The 16,257-nt window shown below is 43.4% G+C and overlaps 1 protein-coding gene across 4 annotated transcripts in view; it reads left to right on the top strand.

Annotated features, from left to right (window-relative positions):
- Positions 1–4,766: 4,766 nt before the first annotated feature.
- GRIP1 (glutamate receptor interacting protein 1) overlaps positions 4,767–16,257 on the top strand; it is a 316,765-nt gene continuing 305,274 nt past the window's right edge. For 3 of the 4 annotated variants that reach the window (XM_084492326.1, XM_084492327.1, XM_084492329.1), the window contains exon 1: positions 4,767–5,033. In XM_084492326.1, the coding sequence (XP_084348452.1) occupies positions 4,979–5,033 (55 nt within the window). In that variant the 5' untranslated portion in view covers positions 4,767–4,978. The remainder of the gene's footprint in view (positions 5,034–16,257) is intronic. The other variant, XM_084492322.1, reaches the window with a different exon arrangement.

Raw genomic sequence — 16,257 nt, forward strand, 5'->3', positions numbered from 1 at the left:
ATTGTTAGTATTACATTGATAATTCTGTAGTGCATTGCAATTGATTTACAAAACTAATTTTTGTGCAAACAACACACTTAAAAGGACTAATTGGAAATTCTATTTCAGCAGCACATGAAAAACAAAATTTTGGAACGTGGATACCTCAATGACTCTAGAACTTGAAGCCTCGGCATGGTGGAAATGGTGTCTCTTGTTTTGGGGAAGGTTAGAGACAAAGGAAAAGGGAAGTAGCACCAGGAAGTCTGCCAGCCCATGTGTGCCTGTTTGGTGGCACACATGATCACAACTCTACAGATTGTCTTCTGCTAACTGCAAGCTTGATCTGCTTGTTCAGGGATCTGAGGAACCTATAAATGATTCTAAATTTTCTCTTTTAAAGGAAATTTTGAAATTTGTTCTGCCTCCTCACAACATGAAGTGGCCTGACGGCTAAATCCAAAGGCATGCAGGCACATAACATGGGCAACAGTTACAAAACGGATTCCTAAAACCACAGCTACAGCCCATAAAAGTCCCACCTAGCCTTATGGTTATTTGTAAGGCTGCGTCTACCACAACTCCCACCAACCATCATCTAGGTACCTAAATTTCTGACGCTGAGCCTACACAGAATCCCTGCCAGCTTGCCAGAGCTAATTGTGTGGGTGCACCTCTCTAATTCTTAAACTAGCCTGGGACTGACAGCCCAGGTAGCCTGAGCCTTACCCTTCTTTGGGCCAGGCTCAGGCTTCCTCCTCTCCTGCTGAAGTCTGCTGCTGTGCCAACATTGGAGATCTGGGGCCACAGAAAGAGCAGTTAGAAGGAAATTTCCTCTGCTCTGTGTAGGGAGGACATCCCCAGTGAGGCTGGCAGCAAATGGCCACAGGTCTGTGGCAGAATGCCTTACTGCCTTTTGTTAGCAGGTGTTAATAGAAGTGTTAAAATGCATCTAAAAAAATCAATTGTTGGTATGCTTGTGTCTCATCTAGGAACTTTTTGATCTGGTGTTCTGTAATGTGACAAATAGCTTTCGAGATAAAGCACCTTTTTCATAAAAGGAAAATAAAGAAAGGAAACATAAGGACAGCATACAGGGAAGATAACACAGTACAGAGTGCATCTCCGTTTTGCCTAGTGCTCCATTCTGACAAGATTGGTATCACATTTTTAATGAAATTACATCACATTTTAATGTGACTTCTATGCATTTATGCAACCCTCAGCAGGAATGTGTCAGTCTCAGGTATGCATTGGTGACCGGTCTATTTAAAAGGACCAAAACCCCCCTCACCTTCCTCCCAGATGGCACAGGTAAATACTACAGAGTTGAGGACAGTGTGGTAGGCTCGGGCATTTTCCATCTGTTCAGAACAATATGGACATTTCTGGGGCTTGGATGACCAATAACCTATAGAAGCTGCAATCTCTTGTTATTACCACAGTTATTTTAAAAGGTCATTTTAGACTCTTAGCACCTTCTCGAACTTTTTGTAACCACAACTATGTACATGAACATGGATAGTGACTGTCAGTCACTGAGGAAAAAAAAAAATGGCAAAGTTTAAAAACCTAAATGCTCAGGCATCTCCTGTAATTTAGAGGTAATTATTGGTAAGCATTTGCAGATACTGAGAAACTTTCCAGTCCTCCAGCCCTCAGTTCAACCCATCTGTATATTTCTCCTACTAGCTTTTAGGGAATAAATAAGAAAAAAGTTATAAAACAAACAAACAAACAAAAATACAAACAAAAAAAATTGAATCTCTTCTTTAGAATGTTTCACAGAACAAAACCTTCCCTTGGGCACATTGTACTTCTTTTGCTGTTTAATTCCAGTGTGCTTTACATGGGCTTCAGATGACATCCATGCTGCAGTGTCAAGTGAGAAGAAAGGTTGTCTCCTTGAAAATCAAGATTCGACTCATTTAAAATCCTCTGAGGGAAAAAGCTGTGGACAGAAAAGAGCTAGCAGGAAGTTTATATGCTACTGGTGTGATGTATTCACCATTAAATGCACATCTAAATCAGGTGACCGCTCTCTTCCATTACTAGCATTGGGATATGCAGAAGCAGTTGTTTAGTGTGAAACAGCTCATGTGAGTAACAGAATGCAATTAAATTAACTTGAGCCAGGCACCCATGCAAGCTTTTCCTGTAGCACAGAAATGGGGAATTACAGAGTGTCATTGCTTAAAAGGATTTATCTGCAAGGTGTTGCATTAGAGAAGCATACATACTCCACTGATGATGATTCACAATGATGTGAATATTGCTAGTTATTTAACATGTGGTATGCTTATTCCTGAAAAACCAGCAATATTTAGAAAAAGTAGAGTTTATCCCTCATTTTGAAACACGTTTCTGGAGCAAATTCAGAACAGCAGCTGGAATTTTATGACTCCCCCAGGACCTTGAAGAATCCCACATTCAGTCCTAGAGAATGTTTACTCACTTTAAAAGTGATGGCAATATAAAAAAATAGCTAGAAAATGGCTTGTTGGAGGCTGGAGAGTAGGGCAATCTACTGCTTTATTCCTTTGACCTGCAATTTTGCACAACTCCAATGCTGGCAAAAAGTCGATTGGAGGATCTGAACTACAATGTTGAGGCTCAATGTTTGTATTTTTTTTTTTTCTGTTCATAATGGAAAGGCTAGGAGTAAAAGCTGGACATCAGAGGCAGTAGGTAAGATTTAGGACATGGATGACACACAATCATCTAAAGTTTTATTTAATTCCATAACACTTTAAAGCCCAAGTTTGCTGTAAGAAATGGCACGGGTTAGGAGAATAAGTGTCAGAGCATGTTTTTATGATGCAGCTTCTAAAGCAACACAGCCTCTAACCCACTTCAGTGCCTCGAAAACCGTCTCCTTGATGCGTATACTCCAGAAACCCTTGGGATAGTTTTTAGCCCCATATCCTCGTGTGGGTGCTTGCAGTGCTGAGCAGCTGCAGGGTGCTGCAAGCTCAACTCCGGGCCCTGTTTCCTTTGCACCTGCCTTGGGCAGTGCAGCTCTCTGCCAGCACACCCCAAAGGCATCTTCTGGAAGCTTTGCCCTGCAAGCAACGCATCTGGCTGAAGATCTCTTATTTTAGAATGCTAAGACATTCACAGGCACACTCACATTTTTTTCTGTAGAAATACCAATGAGAAAAATAACCATTTTAAGTAAAGGGATATCAAAAGAAGAATATGACTGTAAATATGTCTCTTCTTGAAGACAAGGCTATGGTTCAAGGATGCAATAAATCCAAATTTAGCACCCCCAGTAACGAGACAAAACATTCACGTGTTCATCCTGATGAAAACTCAGCCTGCCAGCTCTAAGTTGTTAAAATGCTTTCAGTTTGGTAACATTGTGCCACTGGTTTTTGTTTTGATCCATTATCAGCTGCGCTCTCACAGACAGCAAAACCAGCTCCGTGTGGTATACTCCAAAATTCAGCAGGAGCCCAGGATGTGCCTTATCCAGGACATGGATCACACTGGTCCTGCTCGGTGTCCCTGCCACGCACGAATACAGCACTGCTGCAGCTGAAACCTCGGCCTAAGTGCAATCAAAGAAAAGCCAGTCACTGCAGCTCTCATCAGTGGGATTTTAATCAAGAGGCTTTCATGAGTACCAAGACGCACATTTGCTTTATGCACTGGCACCAAGTCAACATGGAAAAATGCTGTGTCAGGAAACTGTCATCATGTTTACAACAGAAATTAAAGTCAGGGAACCCTTCAAATTTTCGTCTGAATGAAGGGCTCGCGGATAGTTGTTTGACCATGTAAAATTACTTAATTTCTATAAATACGAGGAAATGACAGGCAATGCAGAAATAGTCACAACATAACCGGTAGGCACAGTGAAGCTCATATAGCAGTCCACCCCCAGAAGTGCCTTGAAAAAAAATAATTAGGCTTCATTTATACTGCTATCCTTATTTAGAAATAAAATTCAAACCCGAGACTTTGAATTTTACAGTAGCTTAAAAATAAATAAATAAATAAAAGGAATATTTAATTGCTGTAGCATTAGCCTGTTATTAGGACATGGCTGTGTAAGAACCAATTTTGACGGTGAGAATGGAGGTCTTTTGGTCCAAGGGTTGTAAGGCACTGGCCAGAATAATGCCAGAAACCTGACCTGTCACAACAGCATCCTGAGCCCTGTGTGGTGCAGAGTCTGGGTGGGCCTCAAGTTGCCCCAGGGGAGGTTCAGGTTGGAAATGAGGAGGCATTTATTCTCAGAAAGAGCAGTCAGGCATTGGGACGGGTTGCCCTGGGAGGTGGTGGAGTCACCATCCCTGGGGGTGTTCAAGGAAAGGTTGGACGTGGTGCTTAGGGACATGGGTTAGTGGGTGACAGTGGTGGTAGGCGGATGGTTGGACCAGATGATCTTGGAGGGCTTTTCCAGCCTCAGTGACTGTATGATTCTGTGTGACCCAGGGGCTGTGGGTGCTGTTCCATGAGTGCCCACGTACGCCCTGCCCGACATTTTGGGAGCCCCGCGGAGGAGCAGGGTCCCCCCCAACCCCTCGTTCCCTCCAACAAGTGACAAGATGGTGCAGGCGGCAGCGGGGCTCCCACCCGCGCCTGCAGCGGGGACAAGGAGCCGGCACAAGGAGCGGGGACAAGCACTGGGGACACGGAGCGGGGCCTCCCCCTCCACCTGGCGGCTCCCCCCGTCCCTCCCCGCGGCCCCACCTGCCGGGGCTCCTCCACTGGGGGGCCGGCCGTCCCTCCGCGCCTCCCCCTCCCACAATCCCTCCTCCTCTCGCCCCTCGCCTGTCCCCGGCTGAACCGGGGCGAGCCCTCCCCGCTCCCTTTCCTCTCCATCCCTCCGGCTCCGCCGCCTCCTTCCCCTCCCTCCTTCCCCTCCTTCCCTCCCTCCCTCTCGCGGCGAGGCCGCCGCCCCATCCCCGAGCCGCCGGTGGCCGCCGCCGCCGCGCCCTGCCATGAGCCCCCCGCCGCCGCCGCAGCGCTGAGCAGGACGCGCGGAGCCATGCCGGGCTGGAAGAGGAACATCCCCATCTGCCTGCAAGCCGAGCAGGAGCGGGGTGAGCGCCGGGGGGACGGAGGGAGGAAGGGGAAGAAAGGGAAGGAAGGGAAGGAAAGAAGGAGGGAGCCAGGAGGGCGGGCGGGGGGCTGCCGGTGCCCGCTGCCCCCGGCTCGACGGTGGGCGCCCCGCGGGGACGGGCGACCTCGCGCTTCCATCTTGTGGGGAGAGCTGGGGCCGCTGGTGGGGCCGTGCCGGGCTGTGCCGAGCCGTGCTGGGCTGTACCGGGCTGTACCGTGCCGCCCCGGCAGCGACAAGTAACTTTTCTCCGCGGTGCCGCCGCCCCCGGGCCGGCCCCCCCCGGGGTGACTCCGTGAAACTTCCCCGCGTGGGGCTGCGAGGGACCCCCCCCGTGTCACCCCCCGTGTCGCCCAGCCCCCCGTGGGGGCGAGCAGGGCCGGGGTGGAGGGAGGAGGCGACCCCCAGCAGGGGCACGGCAGAGCTGGGGGGCCCACGAGTGCTTTGGGGGATGGAGGTTGCCCCTTTTGTGCTGAGTGGGTGTGGGGGGTTGGCGTGGGGACCCCACCTCTCTGCCCTGCCGGGGGCTCAAATCCTAATTTCGGGGTTGTGCTGTCGAGAGAAGAAGGTGGGTAGTGGCTGGTTGCTCTTCAGAACCACTTATGGTGCCAGAAGGGGAACTTTGTCCTCCCCCAAAGAGGGCTTCCACCATCGGAGATTGTCGTGCCACTGCTTTTTGGCCAGCCTGTAAGTCAGAGGGGAGAAAGGCCGGCTGGTGCCCCACTTGCATGGGGGAACTTTCAGGTATGCCTGTCCCCTGCCGTCACCCATTTGTGGCTCACTGGGTCCACGACAGTGCGTGGATGAACCATGAAGTAGGACGTTGACTTTGCACTGCCGCCTTGCTGGGGAGAGAGCTGTCCTGCTGGGAGCAAGAATGCCCCCAACGCTAAAAACGAGGGGGTTTTGTTTGCTCTGTGCAAAAGTATCGTGCTTTCATGTTGGAGGTGAAGGTCTGCTTCGGAAGTCCTGCTTCTTGCTGGCAAATCCTGCCCGGAGCGGGAGGCTGATCGCAGGCACATGACGTAATAAAAACAGTGACTGAAGGGGGAGCAGGTATTTCGGCTGCGAGAAGCTAGATCTCGCCTCTCTCCTCAGTGAATACAGTCATTGCTTAAATCCCTGGTCATATTTCTCCATGTCAGGAGTCTATCTGTGTGGCTGAGCAGTCACAGAAATAGGTTGGAAGGCGGTTGTCGAAACGGATCAGATGCTTTTATAAACGGGGGAACTTTAAAAAGGGTCTCATCTGTACACGTCAGAAAGTGCAAAGATTTTTTCGCCTTTCATCCCGCATAAAGGTTGTGCCATGAGCTGCACCACGCAGGCTTGTCTTTATTGCAACTAAAGGGTGGTAATGGTTTTGCTCTGCTGGGTTTAATGCCAGTCAGAATACAGATTTGGTAACAGTTCACGCCTGCTCATATTTTCTATTTAATCTTTTTCATCTGCATTTTGAAGGTGGATAGATTTATATTTTAATACTCTTAGCACTGATGCTTTTCTTTATTGTATTTCCACGGTGCAAATAAAAAAAACCCTCTGGTGTGCCTAAGTAAATGATTACTACCTAAAGTATGTTTCACTGTATATTGCTCAAGTTTAGCTAATAATTTAGCAGAATTCCAGTTACGGGAAATCTTCTGCTTTAGACTTGAAAAAATATTGAATGGTCAAAATAGTTAATCAGCACTGAATTTAACTGTCCTTGGGTATAAAGAATTGATGAAATAAAGCTTTCAAACTAGCCAGAAAAATGGCCAGCGCAGTAATGAAATGAAGGTGCATCTTTAGCTAATGTAGGAGTTTAGTATGGCATTGAGTTAAAAGGCAATTACAGATACAGTTAAATTCTGGTTCAAAGCCAGTTGTGCTAACATCCCCCTCTGCTGTTTCTAGAAAATATTTTCATTCAGATGCTCTGCGGAGCACTTTCCGTGTATCCTGCTGTCAGAAGACTTCTGCAAATGTAAATGCTGTTATTTTAGACAAACATCGTAGCCAGCTTTTAATGTTCTATGGTTTACATATGGAATAAGATTGGGTATAAAATATTCAGTAATATAACTTAGCATGCAGCCTTAACTTCAAGCCTGGTTGTAGACGTGGTAGCAGCAGGTTTGGACTGAAAAAGAAGAGTGTGCTGGGAAAAGTGCTATGGAAGGTTCACCACGGTGAGCCACAAGTGGTTTGTACAGACCATCTTTACTCAGCCATTCCTTCCTCAAACCTCGCAGGCTTCCTTTTAGCCCTTTCCTGGGAGCTCTGCTTGCTGTTCATGTGCCTTTATAGAGCCCACGGTGCCCCTGGCTGTGGAAAGGAGAGCAGTGATGGGCACTAAGACGAGAGGTTTGGGAGGCAGGAGGGTTTGCTAGAGGGGCTGTGTGGAAATCTCACTGTACAGTCAGGTGTATCCCTGAGGCATGGCAGCGTAAAGGGCTCTCTTGGTGCTGATGTTCTTGTCTCCATCCAAACCAAGGCAGCATTGCCTTGGGGAACATCTCAAATGCTGCTGTATCTCCCTCGGTGCTCAATTCGTCTAGTGCTTTGGAAACAAGACAGTGGAGCTGCTGCAGCAGCATGTGTCTGGTGCTAGGGTTCGATTCAGAAATGTGGAACTCTGTTTTGATGGGAAGAGCTGTCAGGATATCACAAAGAGTGATACCTTCTGCAGACACATGGGGTTTGCTCCAAGTAGGGTTATTTTAGTGTATCCTTATCCTTGTTTGCCTTTGCCTTGCTTCAGAGCCTCTCGTCTGTGTTGAATGCTTACCTCAAAAAGTCCTTTGCTCAGCTTGTCTTTGCTGTTCCTACAAGTCAGGTGCTGAAGTGGAGGTTATCCAAAAGCTTGGCAAAATGGGGATTTTACTAATGGAAATTGGCCGGTTGTACTGAAATGAAAGAAGAGAGCCACGGTCAACACTGTTGGTTCACCTTGGCAAAAATGGGTACCCTGGGTGAAGGAGAATAATACAGGTTAATGTTTCAAGCTTTGCCAGTGTTGGAGATGGAGCACGTGTTCATCTGTGGTGAAGGATTTGTGGGAGCTTTGTGTTATTGAGAAGATTGTTTTCCAAAGTGTGGCAATCAGCGCTATTTCAACGAGTATTTTTAGATGTCTCCACTGCGGAAATTATGTGGAATACTGGTGCCAAATTAAAAAAGTACAATTTCTTGAGATACTCAAACCGTATTTGAAATATTATGTGGATGGCTGCTTTTTGGGCACACCTCAGTGGGTTTCTCCCACTGCCTCCATGGTGAAGCAGTGCTCTGCAGTGGCTGTGGTGCTCCTGGATGCCATAATCATGGTTATTGCAAGGAATCTTTTCCTTCAGAGTTCAGGAAGAGTGCTCTCTGCTGAGTAATGCAGCTGTTGCATGTGGCTGATGCAGTAAACCTTGTCATTTTGACATGACATGTAAAGGCTCACCGGTTTAAGACTGCCTTTAAAATTCAGGGCACATCACCTCTCCCCTACTCCCCCCATTTGCTGCCTAAGATGCTAAATCAAGTCTTGTTATAAAGCACCTAAACCACTTTTTGAGGTGACATCTGAGCAAATACTTTGAGAAGAAAGATGTTCCTGGAATTAATTTTGTTCAATATCCCTTCCAATCAAGTTAAATGAAGGCATTTTGTGGAACTCCTGGTTCAAGCTGATAGCTGATTGAGTTTGACAGGAGTACAGAAAATAATATTTGCATATCTTGTGTTCACTTCAGGGCTGCTTGGTATCCCCTAACATGTGTCGTTATTAATTTTAAGAATGCATCTGAGTATATACTTTAGTCTTGATGATAAAAATAGATTCAAAAAAAAAAAAAAAAGGATTTACTTTCCATGGCTGTTTTGCCTTTATTCTCAGCACGGCAGCCCAGTTATGTTGAGGAAGAAGGGAAGAGTGCTTTTCTATTTTCTGCTCGTCCATCTATCTTCCCGATTCTTGACAGACTGGGAAATGAGGTGAAATTTAGGAAACATTTTAGAAGCGTGGATTCAAGGATTAAAGAGTACACAAGTAAGTATTTTGTGAATCTTGCCTCAAATACAAAAAACTAGCGTGTTCTCGTGGAAGATGTTCTGACAACACACATCCATCTCTGGGCTTACTGCCGTGTGAGCTTGTCTGCTCGCTTTAAGCTGGAAGAGAATCGGTTCCTCAGATAAGGGAGAGATACAGGCCCATTACTGGCCTTAATTGTGTTATTGTGGTTTAGCAATTTACATCCGATCAAACGAGGCCACTTTAACAGAGGATATGATTCATCTTCTTTCTGGTTGCAAGTTAAAAAGTAAATATTAGCTTGTATTTCAACACAAAAAGATGAGGATAAGTGTTCTCTGTCTATAATCTGACACCTAATAAGTGGGTCCTCAGAAGCTGAAGAAAGCATGCGGGAGACCCAGCACTTGGATTCAGTTGACAGATTTATAAACTTTGGGATGTCAGGAAAGTTTGGGATTACAGATATTGTGCGAAGGCTTTCTGTATTTCTTTATCTGCTTTCTGATATGTGTCACATGCCTCCTGAAAAGTTGACATACCGAACTGGATGGCAGAAGATGAGTATACAAGGGCAGCCCTAAGGCTCAGGGCTGGCTGTTGGGGGTGATCCCCACTCTGTGGGGAGAGGTGCTTGAAATAAAGCCCCCCAGTGAAGGCAGTGCCTGGTTTTAGAGTCCAGGTACTCCTTGGTACCTACTGAGTGAACAACTGGGGCATTTGGTCAGTTATCCTATGCACAGCATATTGTAATTGCTTGTGTTTAAGGTGATAAAGTCATGAATAATGGTATTAAGGATGAAGAGAACTTGCTGCTCTGGCCAGGTAGGATAAGATGACACTGCACACCTGGTTTTCATCAGCATGCAGAGGACACAGGCAGTGTTAATTTCTTCATTAATTCCCTCAAAACCAGCCGGGAGGACCGAGAGGGCTCTAATGTGGGGATAGGAAAGAGAAAGTGATTGCTCCCTAGTGCCCTCTTAGCATGAAAGGAACTGAGAATAACCAAAAGCCATCTACATCTTTCATGATCTGCCCAGCCCCGTTAACAGCACTGTATGATCTGTGATATTCAAATCATTTGGTTACTTGCAGAATCTTTAGGAAGCTGCAGTCTTCATTGACTGCTGGGAGATAGCCAGCACTTGTCTCTGGGTCATAACCAAGCTTTTTTCCCCCTACAGAAAGATGATGTGAAATACTGGTTGCGAATAAAAATTTTTCTTTGTTTTGCCTCTGAAAACAAAAAATGCTTTTGCTAATGTTCATTAAAAATGGAGAGTTAGGTTGGGTCTGGGAATTCGCTAGCAATGAGGGATGATTTATTGATATGGCTGCAAACAATGTAGCTTTCCTCAAAGAACAGTAACTTAGACTGGGAAGCACTACAAATATTTGCCACTAATGGCAACAGGGTTGCTTTTCCAGGTGCCTGAGAGCTGTGCAGGGTGTAAGCTCTGTGCTGATACTTCACAGCAAAGTGTAACCTGCAGCACAGATGCAGTGTTGAAACCCTCAGCCATTTAGAAGGAGACAGCTCTCCTTGAGTCTCAACACATGCCAATTTAGCTCCACCACAGGCCTTTTTTTCTATGATTTAAAATTAACTGAGCTTGGAGTCCTCCATGAAGAACTGCCAGGTCTGTGTTGCTGTAAGGTGGCTGAAGTGGGCCAGCCCTGATGGTCCACGTCCTCCAAACTGCTCGTGTCTGGTCCCTGTTTAATCATGCTGGTGCTTATGAAAGAGGACGCACTGAGTCAGCGAAGGGTCTTGTGATCATGACTGTGAAATTTGATGTTGTTTGAATGTTATTCCCAAGTCATTTGAATTTATTTCTGTCGAAGTGACAGAGCACCGTCTGTCCTGACTCTGCAAAACCAGACTAATGAGATGTGCCAGCATCCTGTGTGGGGACAGGGTCATCACCTGCTTGCTGTTTGTTTGGCAAGATGAGCATAACCCAGTGCAAAATTTGGGGTGAAATTCTAATGCTTGTACTGGGTGCAAATAATCTTGTTTACTGTGTCACCCTACTGATTTTCCTTTCCTTTCTCTTCCCATTGGCACAAGCTGTACTGAGTAGCTGGGCAACACAAACTGTTCTGGCATGCCCTATAGTATGGGCAGCCAGGTTTTCTGGTTCTCAATGATGCTGATGATCTAACTTCAAAAAAAGTCATTTTCAGTGCTAATTCTTTTTTTTTTCCTCACTGATTGCCACATTACAGCTCACTTGTGATGTGCAAAGTTCTTTCCTTACTACTGTAATAATTTGAGAAAACGCTAGAAGGAGGAAAAAAAAAAAAAGGTAAGCAGGGGCTGACCACTTTGATACTGATATGTTTTTTGTGGAATTTATTTATTTATTTACTTTTGAAAATTACCACAGGAATTGGGGAGGACAGGCATGACTGACACAATCTCCATCTGCTAGGAGCATTCTTTCAATTCTTGTTACCAGTGAAAATCACCACTCTGACTGCACAGGGAAAGCTGCAGAGAATATTTTGGTAGTTTTACTTTCCTCTTTACATCTTGGGATCCCACAACCGTAGAGCTCCCTAAAGTTTAACTCTTCTCTTAAAACAGCATAATTTCTTTATTCTCTGAGATGTAGTTAAGGAATATCGTGTAATAACAAATAACTCTCAACAAAATGTATTCATGAATTGTTTTACCAGTGGGATGGGACTGAAGTTTTTGCCCCATTATTTTGTGGGGAGCCGATTTATTATTGTATAACTGACTGTGATCATTTCCTTATTAGCAGACAGTATTTTTGTATGTTGTAAGGTATTGCCAGGATGTGTTCTCCTGGTAACTGTCTTTCACAGCTTTGTGCTAGGTGAAGGTACAGTGAAGTATGGTGTCTCAGTCCCACGCTTTAAAATGTGAGTTAAAACCACCACACGTACATTTAGCAAATAAAATGAAAAACATAATGGTGACTGGAACAGGCGTTTAAGTGAACCAGAACTTAGATAAGTTTTCACATTTTGAGCTTTTTGTTTCTACAGATATCAGCTAGCATGATTTAAATGATACCAGGTTTTCTGCAGTTGCCTGCAATGGGGTCCAGGTATTCCAGAGTCTGAACTTGTTTGTTTGTCCTCTTCTGCAGCAGGAGAATATTCATGAAAATACTTTTTTCAAGCAAACAAATAGTCCAGTAACATCTATCAGTGTGCAAATCCCTTTACAGTGGTCACAAATGTCTGTGGGATAACCCCTTGTAGGCAGCAGGAGGTGCATCATGTCCTTTTGAGCAGTGGCTGTGTGTGGCTCAGGGCAGCAGCGTTGGCTGGCAGGGCTTACTGAAAGCTGTTTCTGAAATGTGAGTAATACCTCTGAGCTGGTTAGATTATATTTTTATTTTCTATTTGGTTTATCACCTCTGTGGACCAGATACCGTGTCCTTTGTACTGCTGTTGAAAGACAGAGGCAGTGCTGGAAGCTGATCTTTCTCCCCCAGTTGCCAGCTCCTTGTTCACTAAAGGCCTGGAGGTCAGAGGTGCCACTTCTGTCCTGAGAGTTGGTTTTTGGCATCTGAGCTCAGCCAGGATGGCTTCAACAAGTGAACTGCATCAATCTCCCTGCTATCCCTTGCATTTTCAGGATCCACCTTTAAGACACAGCTAACTGGCAGAATAATTGTCCTCGCTTGTCCATCGTTTAGGCCAGTGTTGTGACCTGAGCCTGAGATGAGGCTGCAGTGGAATTAAAAGACCATTTTGCTACTTGGACACAAATTTAAGTTCAGTGACAAACAAGTATTTGGCTTGGATTTGAGTCAGGAATTATTTACACAACAGCCGGGCAGAAACTACAGTGACAGTCACACAGAAAATACTCTAGGGAGCGAAATTCAGTGCCTGCCGAATGGATGCGGCTCTCCTGAATTCTGGAGGTTAATTTACTTGTGCCAGCAAATTTATCGAGCCCTTGTGTCTCTTAGTGGAGGCCATTTATTAGTCCAAGGTCTCTTCTGAAAAGTCAGAGAAAAAGAGTGCTAAAAATATGTTGCCTCCTTCACATATATTTTCATGAGTTGTATTTCTTATTCTTACATTTTCTGGTGGCTTTGTAAATATCCTAGTATTTTGGAAAGTGGTAAGATTTGGGCATAAAGCCTTTTCAAAATAATGTATTTGATGAAGTTTCCTATTTTGTGAGGAATATACCTGTAAATTATTATTATTATTATTGAAACCAACCAACCAGTGCATGAGATATAGGCTTTAACTAAGTTTTCTTGTAGAGGTTCCATAGATGTGGTGATCTGGTAGGACCAATGAAATGAATCTCCTCTCTTCCCAAAATGCGTTCTGAAATTATAATTTGTTGTGCTTTTAACTTTACCTCTTACTGGGGCTGTTTGCAAAATGTGCAGGAGCCAGATAAACTTGCAGGATTTGCATGTCAAAAGTGAAGCAGTTGATGAAAAGCTTTGAGCTGGTGTATGCGTGTCTGTATGGAGAGGGGAGAGAGTTTTATGGGTGTAGAAGAATGAAATGGATGGCATAAGGATAATTCAGTGGCTTTAGTTGTTGCTCTTGTGTGTCAATAACTTACTTAACTCGGGAATATTAGTAGTAGCAAGAACCCCCAAACAAGCCACTCCTCACACCTCAAGCACAAAGTGCTTAAAACACAGCTGGTGTTTTTTGTTGTTGTTGTTCATGTATGCTTATTAAGTTACACACTTTTAACTTAAATATCTATCATGTTGTCCCCAATTTCAATATTGTATGGTTTCAGTATTCCCAAGGTTTCCTGTCATTACCAATGCTGACAAAAATGCTGCACTAATTCAGGCTTTTCGTATGGGCTCATATTTCTTGTCTTATTTGAATGCACTAACCCTAAAGTTTTTGGAATTTCTCATCTGCCTAAGGCCATGCTTTCACATGTCCGCAGATTCAGGCATGCTGCGGTACCTGTGTTTGTATTTGTTTAAAGAAATAAAAACAAGTAAAACCAAGCAAACAAAAAACATCAGGGATGCTATTATATATTGTATCAGCTCATCATTCTGCTTAGTAAACACATCTGAAAATGCATCTGCTATTTGTTTAAATATTTAGTGTGAACTGACTCTTGCTTTTCAGAACTCTTTAATATGAAAAGAGCCTTAATTTTCAGATGACTTACCCTCTGCCATTAAATATAAATTTTTCAAACCAAGGAAAAAGAAGGTTCAGCTGCTGGCTATAGAGCAGTTTATTTTCTGCTTTCATCAAAGATCAGGGTCATAGGAAACTAGTTCCTGAGTCCATACTGCTATATGTATGTTTCTTTTTACTGCTATATGTATATTTCTTTTTCGTAAAGGAATTTAAGTAATTTTAAATAAACACCTTTTGATATTTTTGAGATGATATCCTTGGTAGGTGGCTTAAATATAGGAAACAGTTGAATTATGGAGTTCCAGATCATCTGAAAAAAATTGTCTTAATAGTTTTTCTTTTCCTCCACCTTACAATATACATCAGGTTAGTTTTGTCATTTACTTCCTCTCCCATCACTGTTTGCTTTTTTTGTTATCTTGTCAGGGCAGGAAGTAGTGTTTTTTTTTTTTTTTTTTTTTTTTTTTCTGATCTTTTTCTTTGTAACCAGGCATATTTAAATTATTTTTTTTTCAAATGCAAAGACAAGTCAGCCTACAAAATAATATGATGGGCTTGTTCTTTGAATCTGAACAACTTTTGGGGGTTTAGGCTGATACTGTAATGAAAAGTACTGAAAAATAGTCTTCAGTTGACTTGTCTCAAGTGTTGCTTATTCTTTCCTTAGTGCTAGCTGCCCTTAATAATGTTGTGGCTTCTGCTTATAATTTGTATGGTTTTGCTTTCAATTGCTAAAATGAAAATTCAGTGTATTTGTGTGAAGCTTCTAAATGTTGTAATCAGCAACTTCTGGCTTTTATGTGATTAAGTGAATTTTCCAGGAAGTTTATAGTGCATTGTATATTATTTCTATGCAATTAGGTTACTTGGGGTTGTAAAGCTACACACGTTTCAGAATTTGCAGGGTTCAAGTTATGCATTTTGATTATGTTTAAAAATATACCTTTTTGTGGCACGCTACTGGCAGAGTACAATGGGGAGCATAGGTGAAGTTCTGCTCCTGAAGTAGCTCTGAAGCTGTGGGCTGTGATAGTATTCTTCAAACAGGACAATTTTTAGCATATTGTAATGAATTTGGGCATTCTGATTCAAGCTCAGAAATCATCTTATTTGCATGTGCATTTTGGTTAATGGTCAAATATTAATCATTTTGCCTCCATACCACGCTAAGGACTAAAAGGGAAAACAAAAAACTTGTCATGAATTGATAATATGTCGGAGATGTTTATCAGCAGGATAGGCACTTGAGAGTTTTGAATGAGCAAACACTCTTGCATTGAGTCTCTAATATATCGAAATATTTAAAAATACGTGTTTTTCTGGACCAGATCACAACACTCAGTAAACTGCTAGGCTCTATCTGTAGGAATGGATGATGCACATCAAGGCCAATGACAAGTTCATTTGATGATCTTAAAGCCATGTTTAAGTCAAGGCCACTGAAACTTTTGCTGGTTAAGTGTATAGATACTTGAGATAATCCTTTTGAAGTCAGTGGGCTTAAATTTAGGTTTATAACTTACATGCTTAACTGGATCAAAGGGTGATTATAAAAATAAACTCTTTAGTTTGTTTAATTAAAGATCATTCTCCATGATAGGAATGCTGGTGGGGGGAAAAGAGACAGTAAAAAGGATTTAAAATATCATGAATTGTCTCTCTTTTTAATTAGATGTTTTGCTTATTTTTGTTTTATTTTTCCCCATTGGACACATGTCCTTTGGTATTCCTTCGCTTTTTCCTCATTTTCTCTGTTGGAAGTGAAGTTAAACGTGTTTAACTGTAAGATGCTTCATGTTCTGTGTTTTCTGGTGGAAAAACATCTTTCCATTACCATTCATTGCAAAATGTCACATTGTGAATGCAGGTAATAGACACAGAATGTATACCTGGAGTCAGCAGTTGTATTAACAAAGGTGACACGTACCATTTATTACAACAGGTTTGAGATCTCGGTGCATTTTCAGTTGCCTGAGTCATTATCCCAAAAATGATGTTACGTATTGTAACAGAAAGGAAAATCTTTGGCAGAGTGAGGACGTTGAAGGTTGTTATTTTTCAAATTTATCTT

This window comes from Aythya ferina, assembly GCF_964211825.1.
Source record: "Aythya ferina genome assembly, chromosome: 1".
NCBI lineage: Eukaryota > Metazoa > Chordata > Aves > Anseriformes > Anatidae > Aythya > Aythya ferina.